Source organism: Megascapheus bottae, chromosome 17, assembly GCF_031878675.1.
Source record: "Megascapheus bottae isolate mThoBot1 chromosome 17, mThoBot2.hap1, whole genome shotgun sequence".
Classification (NCBI taxonomy): Eukaryota; Metazoa; Chordata; class Mammalia; order Rodentia; family Geomyidae; genus Megascapheus; species Megascapheus bottae.
In genome coordinates, this window is record NC_143525.1 from 20,194,601 (window position 1) to 20,218,340 (window position 23,740).

At 49.8% G+C, this 23,740-nt stretch overlaps 1 protein-coding gene and 1 long non-coding RNA gene across 2 annotated transcripts in view; one reads left to right on the forward strand and one right to left on the reverse strand.

Annotated features, from left to right (window-relative positions):
- The window catches only part of LOC150051310 (uncharacterized), a 4,191-nt gene extending 1,379 nt beyond the window's left edge, over positions 1 to 2,812 (reverse strand). Inside the window, exons 1-2 of the long non-coding RNA XR_016538420.1 lie at positions 2,741 to 2,812; positions 695 to 808 (exon numbers count right to left, since the gene is read on the reverse strand). This is a non-coding gene — a long non-coding RNA (uncharacterized LOC150051310). The remainder of the gene's footprint in view (positions 1 to 694; positions 809 to 2,740) is intronic.
- A 5,895-nt stretch (positions 2,813 to 8,707) lies between these two features.
- Positions 8,708 to 23,555, forward strand: Etv4 (ETS variant transcription factor 4). The gene is made up of 12 exons (XM_090350178.1): positions 8,708 to 8,782; positions 8,985 to 9,078; positions 9,319 to 9,366; positions 16,023 to 16,076; positions 17,784 to 17,910; positions 18,481 to 18,642; positions 18,816 to 19,090; positions 21,224 to 21,298; positions 21,441 to 21,509; positions 21,687 to 21,859; positions 22,101 to 22,202; positions 22,774 to 23,555. Exons 1-12 carry the CDS (start codon positions 8,723 to 8,725, stop codon positions 22,996 to 22,998), a joined length of 1,464 nt encoding a protein of 487 aa, XP_090206304.1. The 5' UTR covers positions 8,708 to 8,722; the 3' UTR covers positions 22,999 to 23,555.
- The last annotated feature ends 185 nt before the right edge of the window (positions 23,556 to 23,740 follow it).

Sequence of the window (23,740 nt, forward strand, 5' to 3'; positions counted from 1 at the left end):
AGTGGGACTTATTACTGGAGAGCAAAAAGAACAGAAAAACAAAGTGCTGCTGCTGAGGGCGGGGGCAGTTAAGCCAGTTCTGGGACTTGAACTCAAGGCCTGGGCACTGTCCCTTTGCTTTTCGCACTCAAGGCTGGCGCTCTACCACTTGAGCCACAACATGAGATAGTACACAAGATAGCCTTGAGCACTAAAGCTCAGAGATAGTGCCCAGGTCCTGAGTTCAAGCCCCAAGACCAGCAAGAAAACAAAAACAAAACCAACCCTTGCCGTTGCCTCTAGCTGGAGACAGAGAGATGGCTTTTTGGATTTGGGGTCTGGAAGTGGAAGTTTGGTTTCTGCTATCACCCAGGATGGCAGAAGGCGTATTGTTCTCTGGACTTCAGAATGCTCAGCTCCAGCTAGCTGCTTTGCACAATGCCCGAGAAATGTAATGAGATAATATATCCGGAAAAGCCCTCATGCAAATACCCTATTTTGGAGCCTCAACTTGGACTCCAGAGATGCCCTGTTGACCCCACCTGGGTGGGCATTGTATCCTCTCAGCAGGGTCACCCAATGTCCTTCCTTTCTGCCATCCTCTTTTACACCCAGGTCCCCTCAGAGTGACAAGAGACCAGATCCTCATCCAGGCACTCTGATTCCTGGGCTGTGGGCTCCGCAGCTTCAGACTGGACATTAACCTGCCAATTACCAGATAATCTGGGTGGGGTCCCACGTTGAATCCACAGGAGAAATGAATCCCTCTGAGCTTCCGGGAAAGGTCCAGCAGCTCCGAGGTGGTCAGCGGTTGGGAATGACCAAATTTCTGTTTGCGGGAAGGGCAAAAACACTGAAGAAATAAACCCAGGAAATCTCTCAATACTACCATCTCCTCACAAAGATTCTAGGAATTGTGGGATCCCCAGTATTCTGCCAGCTCTTGGGTTTCCTGGCCCTGCTTTAAGATGGCTGAGTGTAGGCAGGCACTGGTGGCTCATGTCCGTAATCCTAGCTACTCAAGAGGCTCAGATCTGAAGCTTGTGGTCAAAAGCCACCCCAGGCAGTGACATTCATGAGATGCTCATCTCCCAAAAAACTACCAAAAACAAAAGAAGTCAGAAGTGGAACTGTGGTTCAAGTGGTAAAGTGTTAGTCTTGAACAAAATAAGATCAAGGACAGTGCCAGGGCCCTGAGTTCAAGCCCAAAGAACAGAAAAAACAACAACTAAAAGGATGGCTGAGTGTCCACCCAGTGGTTGCCCTCTTTTCTTTTTATTTATTTATTTGTTTCTTTATTAAATTTGTGCCAATACTGGGGCTTGAACTCAAGGCCTTATGCCCTTTCTTGGATTTTTCATTCAAGACTCTTGCTCTACCACTTGAGCTGACTTCCAGCTTTTTGCTGGCTAATTGGTGATAAGAGTCTCATGGAATTTCCTGCTAGGATGGCTTTGAACCTTGATCCTCACACCTCAGCCTCTAGAGGAGCTAGGATTACAGGTACAAGTCTCTGGGCATCTGGCTGTTGCTCGTTATTTCTGATGACAAGAACAAATATAGACACTCTCAGAAAGCTGAAGAGAAACTAAGTGGAATCAACAGAGTAATCTTTGCAGAGAGAAATGGGCTTCCTTCCATAGAGCCCTTCCCAACAGGAGCTGTGGCCCCTCATAATTCAAGTCCACACTTAATTAAAAAGGGGAACAATCCTGGACTCTGCCCAATTGGCTCTGATTCTATTCCAATCCTTCAAGCAGCTGACATTTGTCCATTTGTCTCTCTTGGAAAGAAAGGAAAAAAAGTCAAAAGGAAAAACTCGATCCTTCTAGCTTTCCGAAAGAGCTGGACCATGAGCTACAATGCTTCATGGGAAGCAGAGAGAATTGAAATCTAAACTAATCAGGCAGACAAAACAGGACCAAAAAAAAAATGGCTTTTCACTTCCAAGGGAATTCTGTAGGCAGCAGAGTATGGACAACTGAAGGCCCTGTACTTTCTATTTACTCATAGAAATGGCTTTTGTCGAGGCACCCCTGGCCTCTGGCCTCCCAGCCTGAAGCAAGTCTTAACCTTTCCTCCAGCGACAATATTCCAGATGTTTTGAGGACACATTTTATTCGGCTTTGTTTAAGGGGTGGAAAGGTGGTTTATGCCTGTAATTCTAACTAGTCAGGAGGCTGAGATCTGAGACATCCCTGACATTCGTATCTCCAATTATGAACCAGCAAAAAAGAGGGACGTGGAGCTGTGTTCGTGCAGTGCTAGCCTTAAATGGAAAAAGCTAAGGAACAGTTCCCAGGCCCTGGTATTGGCACACACACACACACACACACACACACACACATACACACACACACACACACACACACACACACACACACACAGAGCAAAAATCCTGGGTTCATTACTCCGAGGAATGTCACAAGTGTCAACACAGATGGGAGAGTCAGTCTCCCAGTCTCCTCCTGTTTTTCTCTAAGGCTTTTGAAGAAACCTTTCCCTTGTACTACCCAAAGGGAACAGAGTCCTCATCTACAGAACATTTCTCAGAAGCCTGCTCTCCTCCACCAGGATGCCCTCAGGGATTGGGCAGCATACCAGTATTACCCATCCCTTGCTTTTTGGTTCAATATGCTCCCAGCAGACTGGTGACAGGACCCCCTGTCTGTGGGATCTCATGAAAGAAGTTATTTAGGAGGTGGAGGTAGGGAAGGTTTCCTGCTAGTCTAGCAAAAAAAAGTTAGCAAGACCACCATACAAATGAGCTGGGCGTGATGAAGCATGTGGCGCAGCTGACGTAGGTAGGAAGACCATAATCCTAGGCGAAAGCAGTAGAGTATCTGAAAAATAAAGCAAAAAGGGTTGGGGCTTGGCTTAAGAGGTAGAGAGCCTGCCTTACAAGTATGAATCCCTAGATATAGACCCAGTAGCAACAAAAACGAACATACAAAGGTTAAAAAGGTAAACTTGCGCTAAGTAGAAGGTGAAATGAAAGAAGAGGATTGGGAGGGACTCTACCTTCTAAGTTCACGATGTCCCCTAAAGCGAAGGCATTGAACTTTTGCAAGACATCTGGGAAAGGAAGACACCAGAGACACCAGGGGTTTGTTTTTGTTTTTGTTTTGTGTGCCAGTCTTGGACCTTGAACATGAGCTCTTGCTCAAGGCTACCACTCTACCAACTGGAGCTATAGCACCACTTCTGGCTTTTGTCCGCTTGATGATCTTCATAAAGGCTTCAGAAAAATGTGCACGTGCGAATGCGCGCGTGCGCGCGCACACACACACACACACACACACACACACATTGATGCAGGCTGTTGGTTCTGGGGTATACATTCATGGAACTGAACAAACCTCTGTGGTTTAGCAGAAGTAATGTACCAAGAGGATGAAAGGTAGTCCAAGAATGGCATCTTTTCTTTCCTGAATGTCCCCAGAAAACACAACCAGGAGAACCAGACAGTGGCCCTCTGCCATTCATTGTCAAAATCCTGCATGAGAAGGGCCTACTTCTCCAAGGGTTCACAAGCCACCTTCTTGTCTGACCCAGGTCTCCCGACAGCTTCCCCTTCCTTCCCATCCCTAAACTGTGATCTTTCAGCTCCTAGCAAAAACCCTTGGCTGCCTTTAGATGTACATTAGCATATCTAAAACCTACATTTACATTTTATAACTTAGGGTCCCAGGAAACAGGGCATTATCTAGTCCCCGGTCTATCAGTGTGAAGAAAGCCTTTACCAAAGCTGAACAACCAGTACAGGTCCTGGAAGAGGATTCAAGCATGCTGGCACCTGGGTATGTCCCTTGTGCATGTGTGCATGCATACATGCGTGTGTATATGCCTGTGTGTGTGTGTGGTCTTGGGTTCAGCTATGTTCTCCATCTAGTCTGTTTTCCCCTTAAAATGTTTTTCATGAACCCAGTAATCTTAGGTACTCGTGAGGCCGATCTGAGCAGTCCTCACAGAAAAACCCATGAGACTCTTATGAACCAGCAAAAACACTGCTGTGGAACTGTGATTCAAGTGGTAGAGCACCAACCTTGTGTGGTAAAGCTAAGGGCCAGTGCCTAGGCTCTGAGTTCAAGGCCCAATCTAGGTGCACACACACACAAAGTCTGCATGCAAAGTGGCTCATGCTTGTCACCCTAGCTATTCAGGAGGCTGAGATCTGAGGATCAAGGTTCAAAGCCAGCCTGGGCATAAAAGGACCTGAGACTCTTATCTCCAATTAACCTCTAGAAAACTGGAAGTGTGTCTTGGCACAAGGGTTGGGCGGTATCCTTGAGCTGAAGAGCTCAGGGACAGCGCCCAGGCCGAATTCAAGCCCCATGACCAAAAAAAAAAAAGAAAAAAGAGAAAAAAATCTGCATTCCTATGTACATTTGGGGTGGCCTCTGTCTGTTGTGGGTCTAAGCACATCTTTGGAAAGCCTCAGCCATCTCATTTGTAACATGAGAAGGATTACAAGAGGGTTTCAGGAGCTAATGCTCTAGGCTTGTTCCTACATCAGAGTACACAAAAGTGGAATCTCACATTCTGTGTCAATTACTCTGTGATTCCAGCCTCTTTCTTCCTTCCTCTACTCACCTATCTTGGGTCATGGAAGATCGTGGAATATGTAACTGCTCTCAGCCTGGGCATTCAATCAGCCACCTGTGACAACAGTGGCAGCTGTAGTGGGTAGGACATTTTCTCACTTAGCCTGCAGGCTGAGCCAGAGACTAGGAAAGAAGGCCCTATGATTTCTGCCATGCCTGGGGGCGGTAGGGGGGTGGGAGACAGGAAGGGGAAACAGATGCCAGGGCCCTCCAGAGAAATGAAAGAACTCAGAACCAGACAGGCACCCTAGACAGGTCCCAACTGGACTGTCCAGTGCCCACTCAGAGACCCACTGGAATCTTCATTGTCATGGAGACCACATCAGAGCTATCCTCCTCCCCCATTGCTCCCCTCCTAAACTGGTTCCATCCAGCTCAAAGCGGGGATTTGCTTGGGCTTGTCTCTCCTTCCTTCTGGTAGGATTCTCGTGCAGATCTATTACTTTGGTCTTGATTGTGCCTATTCATTTGACAAATGTTGATTTTGTATAACCCTCTGGAGTATAAAAAAGGTTCAGAAACAGTTTACAAAAACAACCTGGCACAGTGGCTCATGCCTGTAATCCTAACTACTCAAGAGGCTGAGATCTGAGAATCAAGGTTCAAAGCCAGCCCGGGCACTAAAGTCCATGAGACTCTTATCTCCAATTAACCACTAGAAAACCAGAAGTGGCACTGTGGCTCAAGGGGTAGGGTGGTAGCCTTGAGCTGAAGAGCTCAGGGACAATGCCCAGGCCTTGAATTCAAGCCCCACAACTTGTTGGGAGCCAGAGTGGAATCAAACTGTACCTTGACTTGCATCAGACGATGGCTTTATTGTCTTATTGTTTTCTGGCCCTATTCTATGTAAATGACCTGAGAATTACCATATGAATGTAACACCTCGAGGTTCCCTGGGTCTGGAGGAGGGAAGAAGCGGGAGTGAAAAATAAACGCGGGAGTCTCGGCAGTCTTTACCTGGACTGCGGACATCCCGGACCCGGTGTGTCTGTCTCTCTTCTATTTCTTGCTAGTCCTTGCCCCCGATTTCAGGAACCCCAATCTGCGAACCCTGGTTTGCTGCCGGTTGGCCCCGGCAACAACTGACAAAAGAAAGAAGTTTATAAAAGCACATGAGACCTCTTGTAGGCCTGAGAGTTCTTCTACCTAGGATGTTTGTACTATGGAGCTGGAGAAAGACAGACACATCCAAAATAGGGGTAAGGATGCTTAAGGAACTAATTGAAGCTATCACAGAAGACTTCCTGTAGGAAAAATACCCACAGATTGTGAGCCTTGAAGAATGTTTGATCAGAGAAGAGAGAAGCATTAGGGGCCGGGAGTGTGACCTAGTGGTAGAGTGTTTGCCTAACATGCACAAAGACCTGGGTTCAATTCTTTGGTACCACAAACATAGAAAAAGCCAGAAATGGTGCTGTGGCTCAAGTGGTAGAATGCTAGCCTTGAGAAAGCCCAAGGACAGTGCTCAGGCCCTGAGTTCAAGCTCCAGAACTGGAAAAAAAGGGGGGGGGGGCATTAATCTTTAATAGCCAAAGCTGATCCTGTGGAATAAACCTAAATGAAGGATTCATAGGCTAGTCCTAGCTTCTGTCTCAGTCAGGCTGGAAGAATCTGAATGTACCTTTTCATCTTTGGACTTCCACTACTTCATCTGCAAAGTGAGGTTTGATTAGATGCATTTTAAACGCAGACTATTTTCAGATACCAGTGGTTCCTACTCGTAATCCTAACGATTCAGGAGGCTGAGATCTGAGGATTGCAGTTCCACATCATGATGAACAGAAAAGTCTGTGAGACTCCTATCTAACATTAACTAGCAAACAGCCAGCAGTGTATCTGTAGCTGAATGGTAGAACTCTGGTGTTGAGCAAAAAAGCTAAGGGAAGTCAGGCACTGGTGGCTCACTCATATAATCCTAGCTTCTCAGGAGGCTGAGATCTGAGGATCACGATTCAAAGCCAGGTTGGGCAGGAAAGTGAGTGACACTCATTTTCAAGTAACACCAGAAAACCTGTAGTAGTACTGTGGTTCAAAGTGCTACAGCACTAGCCTTGTGCAAAAAAAAAAAACAAAACTCAGCAACAGTTCCCAGGCCCTAGGTTCGAGCCCCAGTACCAACACAAGAAAGGAAGGAAGGATGCAGCCCTTTGTGATTAAAGAGAGTTTCTCATGAAATCATAAACCAGCTCTGGCTTTCCTTAAAGAAAAGGATGTGGATATAGAAGGGAAGTCCTGGGAGGCTGCAGTCTGACCAGCCCACCCAATGCCTGGCAGATGTTTGCCTCCCTGACACCTGGCACGGTGTTTCACATGACAATTCTTGGCTGAAGTGGTAAGTGAGTCAATGACAGGAACTATGATGACTAGCTTCTTGGACAAAACTGAAACCTGACTCTTGAGCATGGGATCACTCGGTGGAGGGGAGTTTCTCCTTCCTAAAAATCCATCACTTGCTTTCAGACAAGAGGGAAGGTGGCTCAGAGCAAGTTCCCCATTCAGAAATTATCCATCCTGGGGCCTCTGGTTTTACAGCAATCAATAGAAAGTGGGTCACAAAACAGCTTGTCAGAGCATAGATCCCTAAGGAAAAGCCTGGATTCTGTGTCCGTTTACATTTGTTGAGCACCTACTGTGTATCTGTTGTTGTCACGTGGATTTATTAATTTATTCCTGGCCTCAGAGGACGGCACGGAAGACCTTCAGGGATTTGAGGCTATAAACCCTAGTCCTGCTGACTAGCGGAGAATGACCTCAGGTGAGTAATGACTCTCTGAGCTTTCATTGCCATTATCTGTAAAATGGAAACAATAGATCCACCGCTGCAGGTTATGGGAAAGGAAACGAGCACGTGGAAGCAGAGCGCTTCATAAATGCTCATTATTGTTCCACAGGGCACCCTACCTCCCCCCACCCCACCCCCCGCCGCCCACCTCCCAGAGCACACACAGACGTGTTCACATTCCCACCTACAGAGACATGTACCAACGCCAGCCCAAAGAAACCACCGCTACTCAGACCCCAGGCCAACTCAAGCCCAGCGGAGAAACTACCGGGTCCTCGGCTTCCCTCCTTTTCTCCGTTCTTTATGAATGAACTCCGGCCGCGAGGAGTTTATTTTTTTATGAATGGAAGCTGGGGACGTGAATGAAGCCGGAGCCATCCCCTACATCCCGATTGGTTCTGACGGCTGGGAAACTCCGCCCCCAGGCTCGGCCGGGCGAGTCTCGGGATTGGCGGGCGTGCCCGGCCCTGGGGTTTCATTCACAAAAGTCAATGAAACAAAGGGAACGGGTGGGGGGGGAAGCGAGAGTCGAGGCCGAAGCAAAGGAAATGCACCAATCAGCTGTTCCCCCGGGCTCACAACTGTCTGCGGCGCCCGGAAAACAAGCCGGTGCGCGGGGGACCCGGGGCTGGGACCGCCTTGCTCCGGCTTAGCCCCTGGACCCTTAGTGTCGTCCCGGGGTATGCTCTGCATCTCCCGGGTCTCCAGCGCAGGCGGCCCGGCCTCAGGTGAGGCTGCGGAGGGCAAGGCGGGGCGGAGGTGGGGGGTGGCGGGGGTAGGGGGGGAGGAAGAAGGGAGAGTGTCTGCGATTTCCCGCCTCGCCCCCAACACACCGCACTCTTCTCACCACCCGCCCCCGCAGATTCCAGGGCCCGGGGTGGGGAGGCGTCGGGGATTCGGGGTTGGAGGGGGCGCCGGAGTGGTAGGCGTGCGGATGGTGTGCGCTCCTGCGCGCGCGCGAACGCATACTCTCACACACGTTCACACACACGCGCGCACACACACACACGCCGGCACGGGTCTTATGTAACCTAGCCCGAGCAAAGCAGGTCTGCAGACAGCAGAAACAGCGATCCCGGCCCCCGGGAGCAGGTGGGACGAGACCTCCCTTGGCGGGAGCAAATTACACACCGAGCAAGACCCGGGTGGCCGAAACCTCTCCACTGTCCCAGTGAGTCGGAGAAGTTTCGTCGTCGGACCCAGACCCTCAGGACGGACCCCTCCCCGCCACCCCGACCCCCTCCCACCGCAGCTCTCCTCCCCCGCCCCCGGCACGGTGTGCGAACGCAGCACCCCCCCCCACCAGGTCTCTGCCCCCGCGCGGGGCCCCGGCCGTGTGGCCACAGGGAGCGGCCGGATGGAGCGGAGGATGAAAGGCGGATACTTGGACCAGCAAGTGCCCTACACCTTCTGCAGCGTGAGCGCCGCGCCGGCCTCCACGCCCGCCCCTGTCCGGCTCCCCGCCCCTGCTCGCCCCCCTCCCCAAGAACTCAGCGGGATCCTGAGCGGCCCAATCCCTAATTCATCCTCCCCACACTCCCGCCCCGGGACCCCAACCCAGTCTTCCCAGATTAAACGCCTCGGGGTAACTCGGGGGCATTCTCTCCCCCTTCTCGTAGAAATCTCCCGGAAATGGGAGCTTACGCGAAGCGCTGATGGTCCCGCAGGGGAAGCTCATGGACCCAGGCTCCCTACCTCCTTCCGACTCCGAAGGTAAAAAAAAACAAACCGGAGACCAACCGCGAGCCCTTCCCCACCCACACGCCCTCCTCCCCACCCGGCCAATCCTGAAAACATTCACCCAAAAGGAATGTTTTCTGAAAGGACTGTTTCCACGGGACGCCGCTCAGCCTTTCAGCCCCGCTCCCTGTGGGGAGAGGGTCACCGCGCCTCGCTAGGGTTCTCCCACCGAATCTCTCCACCCCACCACCAATTCCATTCTCCACCCCTCAGATCTCTTCCAGGATCTAAGTCACTTACAGGAGACGTGGCTCGCTGAAGGTAAATTGTTTTGTGGCTTTTTCCTATTTGGGGAGGGGGGTGGTATTTGACGTTGTCCATTTCTTCTCTTCCCAGCCTCAAAGCTTCTCCAAAGCCCCCTCCCCAAGTCCCCAGCCACTCTACTCTTCTTGTGCTCAGGGTGGACACTTATATTGATATTTATTTTCTCTGCCCTGAGCCAGGCTTGTGTAACTAGGCCTGGGGATGAATCAGACCATTGTGTGAGGTATTTGCTTATTTGAATGGAACTTGGCCCCAGGCCCGTTTTCCTGGTTGAAATTTTCATTTGCAAAGTTTGTTTGGCAGCAGGCTCTAGGCCTAGGTGTGTGTTGGGATGTTGGTATGGGGACTGTAAGAAGCCAGGGGGATAAGGAAAAGGAGCAGTTCATTTCTTACTTATCTATAGGAGTTACCAAAACATTGGTTCTCATTCCCCCTACCCACTCCCCCTTGAGTTCCTGTTCTCAACTCTGAGGGCCAATTTACTGCCCAAGCCAAAAGAACAACAAAAGTTTCAATAATTCTTTTCTTGGCACTTTGGCAACAAGCACCCCAGGGCTGCCTCCCCAAATAGCCTTGATTATAATTCTAATGGCAACTGGTTCTCTCTCCATCTCTTCTGAATACCTCCACCCCCAGGCCAGTTCCCCTCTTCCTGTATGCTGTGTGTGTGTGTGTGTGTGTGTGTGTGTGTGTGTGTGTGTGTGTGTGTGTGTTTGCTGGAAGTGTGTGTGTGGGGGGGAGGATGATTTAGGGAGCTGGAGTTGGTCAGGTTCAGAGGTTGAGGCCAGTGGCTGGACCTGGTCAGGATGGGGCAGTGTGTTCTGGTTTTGGTAGACACTGAAGGTGTCACTGGTCAAGCTGCAGGTGGGAGGCATTTTGGTAATTTAGAAAGACTGAGAGGAAAGGATTAAGACTCCCATCTTACCAAATACCCACTTTTAACATGGAAAACCAAGAAACCAAAACACTGGGACCCCCCCCCTGCTTTGGGGTTTTTCTCTTTCTCAAGGTCTCCTCATTCCTCCATCCTGAATATCTCTGTTCCGAAAATTTAAAGCTCAAGTCTATCTCCCTTTAGAACACTCTATAGAGGTAATTTAGGTAGGCAAAACAAACAAACAAACAAACAAAAAACCCTGAGAAGATCCAAGGAGAGGTGATTGGGTCTGTGTTGGACATCTCAGTGTCTACAAAACCTATTCTGTTAACAGAATGACTTTATTTATCATAGAGTGTGCCCTGGAGAAATTTGCTAAAATAAGGTAGATAGCTGACTGGGTGCTAGAGGAGTGTAGGTTCTGGAGTTTTGTGTGCCTTATGTACACTTCTATGTCTTGTGTGCCCAATTCAGAGTTGCACAGGCAGAGACCTTTGCTTGGCCAGTCCACCCCTGTCCAGGTTCCGGGGCTGGGCTGGAGCTAAAGAACTGGAGGTGTCAATTTCCATGAGCTTTCAAAGACTTCCTTTCCCATCGCCTCATTTCTGACTTCAGTCTTGGCTTACCACGCTCCTTTTCTTGTCTGTCAGCTGAGTGCAGTGGGCTGTTTCAGGGCTGTGAGCAAGGGGTAGGCTCACGGTGGTATTTTGACAGCAATTGGTCCATTTGTGCCTGGGTTTGGGATCGGCGGGGAGGGGGTTGAAAATGTTCTCATCTCAACCTTAGAAACCTTGGAAGCCCCACCCTTCAGTGGTGGGTTTAGAGATGATCCGTGTGTGTGTGTGTGTGTGTGTGTTACATGCTATTGCCTTGGGAGTCCTTGTACATTTAAATCCAGTGGGTGGGGAGGTGGGGGTGGGGAAGGAAAAAACGAGGGGGGGGGTGCTGGAATCTCCTTGGTTCCTTCTCCTTCCTTCTGAGGGAGCAGCTCAGGTTCCCAGCTGGCAATGGATGGCCAGGCCTGAGGGGGGGATGCTGAGGCCACTCGTTCCTTCTCACTCTCTCTGCGGAGACAGATGCAGCTGCCGGGGCCCTGTCCCCCTGCACCATCTCAGCACCACCCTGGCCTCTTCTCCTGCCTCTTCCCACCAGGTCAGTGTCCTGTGTAGCCCAGGGGGAGAGCTTTGGGGTGATAAAGAGGGACTGTCACCATTGGAAACTTGCCAGTGATGGGGTGCATGAGGAAGAAATGGGGGCTAAAATACACCCCCCTCCCTTTCTCAGCTTGGTTTCTTCCTAAAGCCCCAATTTGGAGAGAAGCAATGGATCCTTGTGCTGTGGGTGTGGCTGGGAAGAATTTGGGAGATGACCAGGTTGCATCGGAGCTGGGAATGTATAGGCGCAGATGTGGTTTCAGTTTCGGTAGCTGCTGTCTGGACATTGGAGATGAGTGTTGATAGAGCTTTGTGTGTGTGTGTGTGTGTGTGTGTGTGTGTGTGTGTGTGTGTGCTTAGAAATCTTTGGGGTTGAATTTTTTTTTTCCAAACGGGGACAAATTGAGGCTAGGAGGGCGTTTCTAGTTTTTGAGTGCTTAGGATCTGTTGAGATGCTAGAGCAAGATGAGACTGCCATGGGGGAAGTCAAGCTCAGACAGGCGAAGGCTGGGATGTGTCTGATGTGCTTGGTCTGGCTCATCTTGGAGACTTTGGAACCTCTTGAGGGCTCTTCAGTAGTAGGGAATGTTGACTGGGCCATGCATGTCCTTTGTAGAGCGAGGCAGGGGTCTGTGAATTTTCAGAAGCTTTGTGGCTAGGTTGCAGGGTCTTTGATCTCTCTATTTCTGCATGGACATTGCTGGGGGTGCACTGTACATGAAGGCATATGGATTTTTTTCTAGGAAGACAACGATCGGTGGTTTTGATCGGAATCTGAAGACTGGGTCTGTGCTCCCCTTTTCAAAGGAATCATCCTTCCCAACCCCGCTCCAAAGGGCTCCCACCTACTAGTCTTTTGGCTCCCCTCCCCGCCATATCTATAAATCAGAAAAGAAAAGAGAGACCCCAGTGTGGAGGGCTGCGGCACCGCTGCGCAAATGTGTGTCCCTATGTATTTCTGGTGGTGACTCCGCATATCTGTCTCTTCCTCGGGTTTTCCTAGCTCAGTGCCTCCTTCTCCATCTTTGTCCCCTCCATTTCCAGAAGGCTCCTGGAGACCAATGTCCCCTCCACAGATAGAGAACTGGTTTCTCCCAGCAGAGAGCTGCCAGGGTGGGGACAGGGTAGGGTGGTAGCTGAGGCCAGTGGTGTGACATAATGGAGCCGAAGCTTCTCTGGTTGTCTCCAACCCCTTCAAACTACAATTGGTCCCTCGGAAGGTGGCAGGGCCTGTATGAGATTAGGTGTGTGGCCAGTTTATGGTGGGCTTCAAAACTGGGATGTTTTAACTTCCAGTTCTTCTGGGTCCCGTGTTGAGAGGTCTCTCCTCTATGTTTAGTGACTGCTGGCAGCAGGGAGGGGAGGACTCTCAAATTCTCTTTGTCTTTCTCTCTCTTTCTCTGGGCATTAGGCTGGTTTGACATTTTCCCTTCCCCTCCTTAATCATCTGCCATGTTCCCAGGCATACCTCAGTGCTGGAGGGGCAGACCCTGGCACATTGGCATGGTAGTCAAAATGCAGTCAACTCAATAAATAGACCAAAGATGGTAATTCAGAATTCTTCTGCTCTCCAGGAACGCGTGGCTCTGGGTTACTGTTCCTGTTTCTATTTTTGTTGATAGTCTCTGGGTGACTGTGGGCCTGATGTATTCCTGTGGGTAAAGGCCAGTGTTTGGGGGACGGGCTGAGCAGGGGCTCTGGGAGGAGGATGGCACCACACCTCTTTTGGGGTGTGTGCCATGAGCTGAGAAGAAGGCTTTCTCTTGGGAGTTTGAGCTAACTTTCAGGCTGGAGTCAAGAGGAGAGGCCACAGGGCTCTCATCTCTAGCCCAGTGACGTCAGCGGGAGATGCCCCCAGCCCATTACCTCAGTGGAAAAGGATAGTTAATGAGGCCTCAAGAGGGGCCCCAGAGTACGTCAGCCACTCCCGAGCTCTGTACCTCACCTGCCTGGGGACCCTTCTGGCCTCAGTTGCAGGGAGGGAAATGTTCACCCAGTTCCCATCACCCTTTGGCTGCTGCCTTTGGGGTAGGTATACCTTGTATCAGTAGGCTAGAATGTATAGCAGGGTGAACTGGGTCTTAATACCATGCTTTTCTTTATTCAGTACTTTGCAAATGAGCCTGTTCTTAAAGAGAGCCCAGGAGCTCTTGTTACGAATTCAGGTCCTGGGCTACCTTTGGCCTGGGATAAAGACTGGAGTCAGAGTTTCTAATAGAGCCCAGGTGATTATTAAATAAAGGCCAATCCAGGGTGGCTGCCTGTGGGGTTGTAGAGTTTGTGTGTGTGTGTGTGTGTGTGTGTGTGTGTGTGTGTGTGTGTGTGTGTGTGTGTGTCCTACTGATTTTTTTGATCACTTTAGGATTGTATATCTTATCTTGTCATAAGTTCTTTCCTTCCTCCCTCCCTCCCTCCCTTCCTTCCTTCCTTCCTTCCTTTCTTTTTTTTTTTTTTTGATTTAGGGATTGAACTTGAACTCAGGGCCTGGGCACTGTCCCTGAGCTTATTTAATTTCCCCCCTCAGGCTGGTGTTATACCACTTGAGCTACAGCTCCATTTCCAACTTTTTGTCTGTATATGTGTGGTTAATTAGAGATAGAGTCTCATGGGCTTTCCTGCCGAGGCTAGCTTCAAACTGTGATCCTTAGATCTCAGCCTCCTATATGGGTATGATTATAGGCATGAGCCACCAGCACACGGAGACAAGTTATTTAGATGCTTAAACTCTGTCACTCTGATCTCAGGAAATCAACTATCTGAACCAGGTATGATGGTTTATACCTGTGATTCCATTACTTGGGGAAGCAGAGACAGGAGGACTGAACGTTTCAAGACGGCCTGGACTACCTAGTGAGACCCTGTTATTAAAAAAAAAAAAGGAAAGGAAGAAAGAGGGCTGGGGATGTGGGGATGTAGCTCCATGGTAGAGTACAAAGCCCTGGGTTTGAGCCCCAGCACCATGATGAAATTACCTCCCTATAAGTCTATACTTAAAATAGGAAATAGATTGTATTACTCAAGTGGTAGAGTACTAGCCTTGAGTGAATAAGCCAAGGGAGAGTATAAGGCCCTGATACACCAGAGTGCTCGGGAGTGACAGGCAGGAGGAGAGAGAGATCCATCAGAGGTGAGTAGGGCCAGATCATGAGACCTCTTTTTTTTTTTTTTTTTTTTTTTTGGCCCATCCTGGGTTTGAGCTCAGGGCCTGAGAACTGTCCTTGAACTTTTTCAAGGCTCTGCCACTTGAGCCTCAGCACCACTTCCAGCTTTTTTCTATGTATGTGGTACCGAGGAATCGAACCCGGGTCTTTGTGCATGCTAGGCAAGCACTTTAACCACTAGGCCAAACTCCCTGAATTTCATCTTTTAAGCAAGCAAGAAAGAATTCAATTTCTCTTGTCAAAGATTGACTGCCAGGCACCGGTGGCCCACACCTGTAATCCTATCTACTCAGGAGGCTAAAATCTGAGGATCTAGTTCGAAACCATACAGGGCAGATAACTCTGTGAGACTTTTAATCCCCAGTCAGCCTGAAAAAAGCCAAAAGTGAAAGCATGGGTCAGGTGGTAAAGCTTTAGCTGGGAGTGAAAAAGATAGGCTAGGAGTTCAAGCCCTAGTATGGGCACCAAAAAAAACAAAAAACACTGGAGAGCATAAGCTGCCAGTAGGAGTCTGGGAGCAGAAGCAGGGCATTGTGATAAGAGCCTGTGGCTGAAGTCCACATTAGAAATTGTGGAGCCTTGACCTAGCCTCTTCTGGTAAAAAGAAGGAGTGTGTGTTTGTATAGGCTGGGGGCGTGGACGGCTGTCTGGTCTCCTCCTTGTATTCCTCCCACAGGCCTTACCTCTTCCTGACCCAGCAAACCTAGATCCTCAGATCTCAGCCTGCTGAGCAACTAGAATTACAGATAGGAGTCATCCATACCAAGTCTTTTAAATTTTATTTATTTACTTATTTATTTTTCAGTGCTGATCCTGAATTTTAATGCTGATTCTAGAATTCTTGGGCATTTTTCCTAAAATTTACTTGGAAAGTTGAAATGCAGATCCTCAAGTTCAGAATCTACCTCATTTGATCTCCAATGCACAGAATCCCATACCTTGGGACTATCCCATGTATGATTTTTTCTTTTTGCCAGTTTTGGGGCTTGAACTCAGGGCCTGAGCACTGTCCTTGGGCTTTGTTTCTCACGGCTACAGCTGTAGCCATAGCACCACTTCTGCCTCTTTCTTCGTATGTGGTACCAAGGAATCGAACGTGGGTCTTTGGACTAGGCAAGCAATCTATTACTAGGCCAAACTCCCAGCCCCTCGGTGTGTGATTTCTGTGAGTTCTAAGGGAGCTTTGTAAACTGTGAAGGTGAAGGGCAGGTCTGTCTGCACTTCAGAAAAATGGAAGGAAGAGAGACCAAAGCACCTAGGGAAAGCCTGGAATCTGCTTTCTGGGAGTCTTGTTTCCCAGAGATGGAGAGCACAGCAGCTGGGTGGAGTTGCCCGCAGTCCAAAGCAGGTTCTTGGCTTCTCTGTAGCTGGGCTAATCTGCAGGGTGGCAGTAATACTGGTATCTCCTAGAGACTCTCACCCAGGGCTCCGCCCAGACTCACCTCTGACCTCTCTCTCCAGCTCAGGTACCAGACAGCGATGAGCAGTTTGTTCCTGATTTCCACTCAGAAAACTGTGAGTAGAGTTCTGGGTAGAGAAAAATGGGGTCCAAGGTGGACAGGGGTTGGGGGAGGTAAGGAAGTAAGTTATACAGAATCACCTGAAAATGGCTTGCTGTCTTATAAAAGAAAGATGAAAGTCAGGGGCCCCAATGTGGGGGCTTAGCCTCAAGTCAAGGAAGGAACTGGGAGATGACATTTGCTTCAAAGGTGAGGTTTGTCCTTTCCTAGCTGTGAGACCTCAAAGCAGGGCATTCTCTCTCCCATCCTCCATTTCCTTATATGTGCACAAGAGGGCCAACATCACTTCATCAGGATCCAGGTCTAGTGCTTTATTTGCATGCAGTTAGGGTGATTTAGCCCTCTAGAAGACTGTTGCAGTGTCTGTAGACTTTTTTGGTTTGGATATAAGCAGCATCTAGTGCAGAGATCTGGTGTGCTTGTAATGCCACCCAATATGCCTGATGCTTATAGTCACGCCTGTAATCCTAGCAAAGCAGGAAGCTGAGATCAGAAGAACCAGCCAAGGCAATAGAGTCCACGAGACTTTTATCTCCAATTAATTACCCAAAGACTGGCAGTGGAGCTGGGGCTCGAGTGATAGAGCACTAACAAAGCCTTGATTCCCAAAGCTCAGTGATTGTGCCCAGGCCTTGAGTTCAAGCCCCACTACTGATACACACACACACACACACACACACACACACACACACACCTATCACTAACAGTGCTTAGCACAACCCTACCTCCAAAATCCCTGAGCCCAGTGTCATTACTGTCACTGTTGAGAAAAGATGCTTGGATGTCAAATGCTTTGCTCTCCCAGCCATCTGCAGCAATGAAATGAAGCGATAAAATGAAGAATCGAAAAGAGCAGGTACCAGAACTTTCTGTTCCAGAGCATCTGAATGGATTGCAGGAAGCCAGGATATCACTCACAGTGGGGATCAGCCTGGTAGCTGGAGCAGGGGCCACAGGAAAGGCCAGTGTTCTGCACGGATAATTGGCAGCATGTGGCTAATATTATTCAGCTGATATTCAAGTAATCTAATATCCAACCTGAACCAGAAAAAAAAGATTTCTTTTCTTTGAATAGCCCCAAATAAGAAAACATGACCCTCGCTTGGAATTTCTCAGGGCCTTCAGGAAAATCAGAAGCCCTAAGTTGGAGCTGTTCACTTCTACAAAGCTGTCTTCTGAGATTGGAGTTTGCATTAAATGCTGAACTTTCTTTTTGCTGTTTTGATTTAATTTTGTGTATGTGTATGTCAGTACTGGGACTTGAAGTCAGGGCCTGACACTCTTGATTAGCTTTTTCACTCAAGGCTGGTATTCTACAACTTGAGTTATCACCTACTTTCAGCTCTTTGCTGGTTAACTGAACATATGTGTATCTCAGATTTGTCTTTCTAGGCTGGCTTTGAACTGTGATCCTCAGATCTCAGCCTCCTGAATAGCTAGGATTATAGGAGGAGCCACCAGCACTTGGCTTAAAATGCTGAACTTTTTGGTAATTCCTTTGGTTAATAGCCAACAGTAGTTTGTTTATATAAAACTACAGATACTGTTTAATAGCCGAAAATGTTCAAGTGTTTGGATCTCCAAAAAAACCTGGAGAAGAAGCCATACAAGTCATCCAGCAGGTTCTCAGAGAGCAAGTGTCTGAGCCCTGCCTGTCTCTTGTATGACACATGCTGGCCTTGCCCTGTCCCCTACCCCACAGTAGCTTTCCACAGTCCCACTACCAGAATCAAGAAGGAGCCCCAGAGCCCCCGAGCAGACCCGGCCGTGTCCTGCAGCAGGAAGCCACCACTCTCCTACCACCATGGAGAGCAGTGCCTTTATTCCAGGTGAGTCCTAGTCCAGGGCCAAGTTTCTGGAGGTAAGAGCTCTCTGACCCAGGATAGAGGAGGCAGGGAGGCACCCAGGAGCATCAGTGAAGATCCAAACTAGACGACAGTGAGGATTCGCTAGCTAACGGTGCAACAGAGCTAAGGGTTTCCTCTAAGTTGGCAGAATGGACCACACAGTAGATGTGTGGTAAAGTCGAGGGACATGCTATCCCACCCAAACCAGTTGCTGTGTGCTGGGGAGAGTTATTCTTAAGGAAATCCAATTTTAGGGTTAAGGAAATAAGAATAATAATGTGTTTGGTATCAAGCAGAGTGGCACACACCTTTAATTCCAGCACTTGGGAGGCTGCAGTAGGAGGATCATGAGCACCAACTTGGAAGGAAGGAAGGAAGGAAGGAAGGAAGGAAGGAAGGAAGGAAGGAAGGAAGGAAGGAAGGAAGGAAGGAAGGAAGGAAGGAAGGAAGGGAGAGAAAGAAATCCCTGTCCTCACTTCCCTAGTGGTATAGGGTTCAAAGATGCTTGCCTAGCTTCTCTGCCTTTCATCCTCATTTCCCCCTCAACTCCAGTGCCTATGACTCCTCCAGACAAATCGCCATCAAGTCCCCTGCCCCTGGCGCCCCTGGACAGTCACCTTTGCAGCCCTTTCCGAGGGCAGAACAGCGGAGTTTCCTGAGATCCTCTGGCACCTCTCAGCCCCACCCTGGCCATGGGTACCTTGGGGAGCATAGGTAAGGAGACAGACCCCCTGTACTTGGGGATCCAAGCTGGTCCAGCATGGCTTTAATCCCTGAGTTCTCCACAGAGAGCCTGGGATATGGGAGGAGGGAAGAAAGATGACAATCTAAGAGTAGCAGGCTCGGGAGGGGTTCATGTAAGATTTTTTTCTTCCTTCTCCATCCAGATCCAGCTCCATCTTCCAGCAGCCCCTGGATGTATGCCACTCCTTCACATCTTCTCAGGGAGGGGGCAGGGAATCCCTTCCAGCCCCTTACCAGCACCAGCTGTCGGAGCCCTGCCCACCCTACCCCCAGCAGAGCTTCAAGCAGGAGTACCATGACCCGCTGTATGAACAGGCCAGCCAGCCAGCTATGGGCCAGGGTGGGGTCAGTGGGCACAGGTACCCAGGGGCAGGGGTGGTGATCAAACAGGAACAGACGGACTTCGCCTACGATTCAGGTAAGAGGCGCTTTCCTGGGGAGGGCTCTGAGATGATTTGGGGGGTTTGTCAGGTGAGAAGGCAGGTGCCCAGTTAAGCTCCAGTTAAGTCTCTCCAACAAGGTTTTTTTTTTTTTTTTTTTTTTTTTTTTTTTGCCAGTCCTAGGCTTGAGCTCAGGGCCTGAGCACTGTCCTTGGATTTTCTCAAGGCTAGAGCTCTACCACTTGAGCCTCAGCACCACTTCCGGCTTTTTTCTATGTATGTGGTCCCGAGGAATCGAACCCGGGTCTTCATGCATGCTAGGCAAACACTTCAACCACTAGGCCAAACTCCCGGCCCCTCCAACAAGGTTTTTAACTGCTCACCATCTGTTTACCAGTCAATCCAATCGCTTTTTCTTTTCATATATTCAAAAGAATTGTCATGGGCTAGAGGAATGGTTCAAGCCATAAAGCACCTGCCTTCAACCCTGAGTTCAAACTTCAGTACTGACAAACAAGATTGTCATTTTTCCATTTAGGAAACATTTAGACAAAAAGATAAGGGACACAAAGATTTCTGCCTTTGGGGAGCTTGTGACACTAAGAAAGTTAAGGCATTTATTTCTGTTTAACAATTATTGAGTTTTAAGACTTGGAGTTGGAAGACACAGTGATGAATGGAATCTATCATTGGTCTCTGTCCCCAAGAAGTTTAAAAATATGAATCAATTTAAAGAGAATCATGAACTTGAAGCTAGCAGGGATCAAAGTTCTCAGTAGGAACACAGAATTAATATGTGGTTTCCTCATCCCCCACCCCCTCTGCTCCCCACCCCAAACTGGGTACGGGAAGTAAGGACTGTGTTAAATTCTAGTTCTGGCTGCTGACAGAAGTGAGATGCATTCAGCTACAAGTTCATTAAGTAGGTCTAGTTTAAAGCCTCAAGCAGGGGAGGCAAAGCCAATCTCCAGGAGAACAAGGAAAACTCTGCCTACTCTACTTTCCTCCTGGCTGGTTACATTGTTATTAGCCCCAAATCCGCAATTTTGCATGGGAAAAATAAAGCGTGAGATTAGAGTAGGCTCAGAGCTGGCGAGAGCTTTACAATTTCTTGTTTCCTGGTGCCCACAGCACCAGGGGCCAAGGGAATGACGCACAGACCATGAAACTGCCCAAGTTAGAACCAGATGGGTGCTCACATCCTCAAACCCTGAATTTAAGCCTGAGCCAGGCTTAGCCGCGTGGTGGCTGGATGGGAGGGGGAGGAGGAGGAGGAGGGAGTTTTTGCTGCTGACCTTCAAAGGCTTGTAGACCAACCGGAGGAGGAGATCGAGTTACTTGCCCTTGAACTCCTGCCCCTCCCCCATCCCTGAATGGAGGCAGGAATTCCATTCACAAAATGGAGGCATGATTGAATCCCAGGTCCCACCTCCTTGCCCCTGAGGTGTCGGGTTTCAGCAGCTCCTCATTCATAGGTGGGAGTGGAGTAGGGTGGAAAGGGGTTGGAACTTGCACAGGTGGAGCCTTCCAGAGGTGGAGCAAGGAGTTTTGAGCCCGTGGAGTGGAGTGACATGTCCATCCGACCTGAGAAAATAGTTCAATGTCCACTGCCTCTTCATAGATGTAGAGCCTGGCAGGCTGATGCATATTCCCACTCTTTCCCTCCCACTCTTTCCCTCTCCCCCCTCTCTCTCTCCTCTCTCTCTCTCTCTCTCTCTCTCTCTCTCTCTCTCTCTCTCTCTCTCTCTCTCTCTCTCTCTCTCTCTCTCTCTCTCTCTCTCTCTCTCTCTCTCTCTCTCTCTCTCACACACACACACACACACACACAGCTGGGAACCTGACCTGCTGACAGGACGTGTGCTCATTCCAAGGGAGTCTTAGGCGTGGACACTGAACCCTTTCCCCGGAGGTTCATCTCACCCCTTCCTCCCCCTGCACTCACAGGAAACAGCTGTTCCCTGGAATCTTTGGCCTTGTGGGACAGCTTGCCCAGCCCCAGCTGCTGCCATCTATGCCCTCTGCCATAGCCCTCACTATGAGGGGCTCCCTCTCCAACTTCCCCTGGGATTTGGTAGTGGGCAGGACAGTTACCAGAAAGCTGGCAGGAACGTCTTGAATGTGTGTAGGGCTTCCTCCTGAGCCACCTGCAACACCAGCCTCTTTCTCTGCAGATGTCCCTGGGTGTGCATCCATGTACCTCCACACAGAGGCCTTCTCTGGGCCCTCTCCAGGTGATGGGGCCATGGGTAAGGTAGCCCCTTCCTTTGCCTGCCAAACCCTCCTGGTTGGGGGAGGGAGAGTAGACTCAGGGGAAGGTCTCCCTAGCCTGGAATCCCTTTAGAATCTGAGGACCTCTCAGATCCCGACAGCTCCTAACTTCTTCCACAGGATATGGCTATGAGAAACCTCTACGACCATTCCCAGATGATGTCTGCGTTGTCCCTGAGAAATTTGAAGGTCAGCAAAGTGCTTTCATGGGAGGGTGAGGGTCTTGCTCTTTCCAGCCCCCACTGGCTCGCCTTGCTTTTCATCTGTTTTAAGTGATCCAAGAGAGGGGCCCCTAAAAGACCCTTGGGGACCCCCCTGGGAGAAGCAAAGTTACACACCATACACCTCCTAATTTCACGTTCTCAGGAGACATCAAGCAGGAAGGAGTTGGTGCATTCCGGGAGGGGCCACCCTACCAGCGTCGGGGTGCCTTGCAGCTGTGGCAGTTTCTGGTGGCCCTGCTCGATGACCCAACAAATGCCCATTTCATAGCCTGGACTGGCCGGGGGATGGAGTTCAAGCTAATAGAGCCTGAGGAGGTGGGTCTCTCAGCCATCCCCATCCCTCCTCACCTTCAGCTTGGGAATCTGGCAAGGGTGGTCACGCACCTTTGCCATTGTCCTTGCTGTCTCATCTGAATTCTTGCCAAGCCGGAGTCTGGGAGCCAGCTGGTGCTAGTTGCAAGGCTAGCTTAACTCTTTGAAACAACAATTCCAAGTGTTCCTTCTGACCCGTCCCCCAACTGTCCTCCACCCTAAAACTTGTCTCTTTTGTCCTCAGGTTGCCAGGCTCTGGGGCATCCAGAAAAACCGGCCAGCCATGAATTATGACAAGCTGAGTCGCTCTCTGCGATACTATTATGAGAAAGGCATCATGCAGAAGGTCAGGACTGAGGGTCCCAGGACAAGAGGGGAGGTGACAGGGGCTGTGGAGGGGGATTGAAGGACACAGAGCATTTCTCAGAAAATTTTATAGGAGCAGGACATGATGAGCAAACCCACGGGTCCCCTCAGGTAGAAAGGAGCTAATGAAGCCGGGTGCTACAGATTACAAGTTTAGGAGGTTGAGATTGAGGATCGTGGTTTGAGGTCAGCTGTGCATAAAACTTTGTGAACTCCATCTCAACCAGTGGCTGGGCACTGTAGTGCACATGTGTTATCCCAGTTTCAGGGGAAGCACAATGGTCTATCCGGGCATAAAATGCGACCTTAACTGAAAAATAACCATTGCAACAAAGGGCAGGTTGCATGGCTCAAGTGATGGAGCACCTGCCTTGTAAGCATAAGACTAAATTCTCCCGTACAAAAAGAAGTGCTAAGAAACCAGAGATTGTGATCAGAAGAGAATGAGGACCAATGATGTTGAAGGAAGTGGTTTCAGAAGGAAACATCCTCAGCCCTGTTCTGAGGTGGGTGTCATAAGTGGGTTCACCCAGCCCCTCTCTTTTCCATAGGTGGCCGGAGAGCGTTACGTGTACAAGTTTGTGTGTGAGCCTGAGGCCCTGTTCTCTCTGGCCTTCCCGGATAATCAGCGTCCAGCCCTGAAGGCGGAGTTTGACCGGCCAGTCAGTGAGGAGGACACAGTCCCTTTATCCCACTTGGATGAGAGCCCTGCCTACCTCCCAGAGCTGGCTGGCCCTGCCCAGCCCTTCGGCCCCAAGGGTGGCTACTCTTACTAGCCACCAGTGGCGTTTTCTTGCCACAGGTAGAGGATACCCTGTGTACATATTGATAAAGCTGATGTTGGGGAGACCCCCAGTCTGAAACCCACACACAGCAATGGGAAGGATCCCCATGTCCCATGGGTCACCTTTGCCCGGACTCTTTGGGGAAGGAAAAGTGGAGAAAGGCCAAGCCTAGAGGCAGGGCTCTGAAGTTCTCCTGATGTTTTGCTTCTGCCCCAGGTCAGTTCAGACTCTGCCTACATCCTCCGAGGCTTAAGCCCTGCTCCCCTTTTCCCTTCACAGAAAACAAGCTTTTGTTCTGTTCCGGGGACAGAGACGGGGTATCCCAGCTTCACCTTGTCAGGGCCCAGAGGTTCCCTGAGCTCCCCAGTTCTTCTCTTGCTGGGACAGAAGTATGGACTCTGCAGTCCATCCCAAGCTATGGCTGCAAAAGGCCAGGCTATCCTTTCGTGGTGCTCTGTGCTCCCAGGCAGGCGCAGGTGGGGTGTTTGGTGGAGGCAGAGGCTATGGGGTCCATGGATCCCTTGCCTACCCCCTTGCCTTGCCCAGGCTCATGCAGGTCTGGGATTCCACCTCCACTTCCTCTGTCAGACCTTAATAAAGGCCCCTGCTCCTCACTTCACTCTCCGAGCTGCATTTTACTGGCAAAGACCTGGGGTAGAAAGAGCTTCAGGACAGGTGACTGAAGTTTGCGATCTGATCCCAAACACTTCCTTGCAGATTTGGAAAAAAGCAA

Coding starts and splice junctions, on each gene's coding strand:
- Etv4 (XM_090350178.1), top strand. CDS start 8,723: ATGGAGCGGAGGATGAAAGGCGGATACTTGGACCAGCAAGTGCCCTAC. Junction 17,911..18,480: donor GAGCAGTGCCTTTATTCCAG/GTGAGTCCTAGT, acceptor CCTCAACTCCAG/TGCCTATGACTCCTCCAGAC. Junction 19,091..21,223: donor GGACTTCGCCTACGATTCAG/GTAAGAGGCGCT, acceptor CTTTCTCTGCAG/ATGTCCCTGGGTGTGCATCC.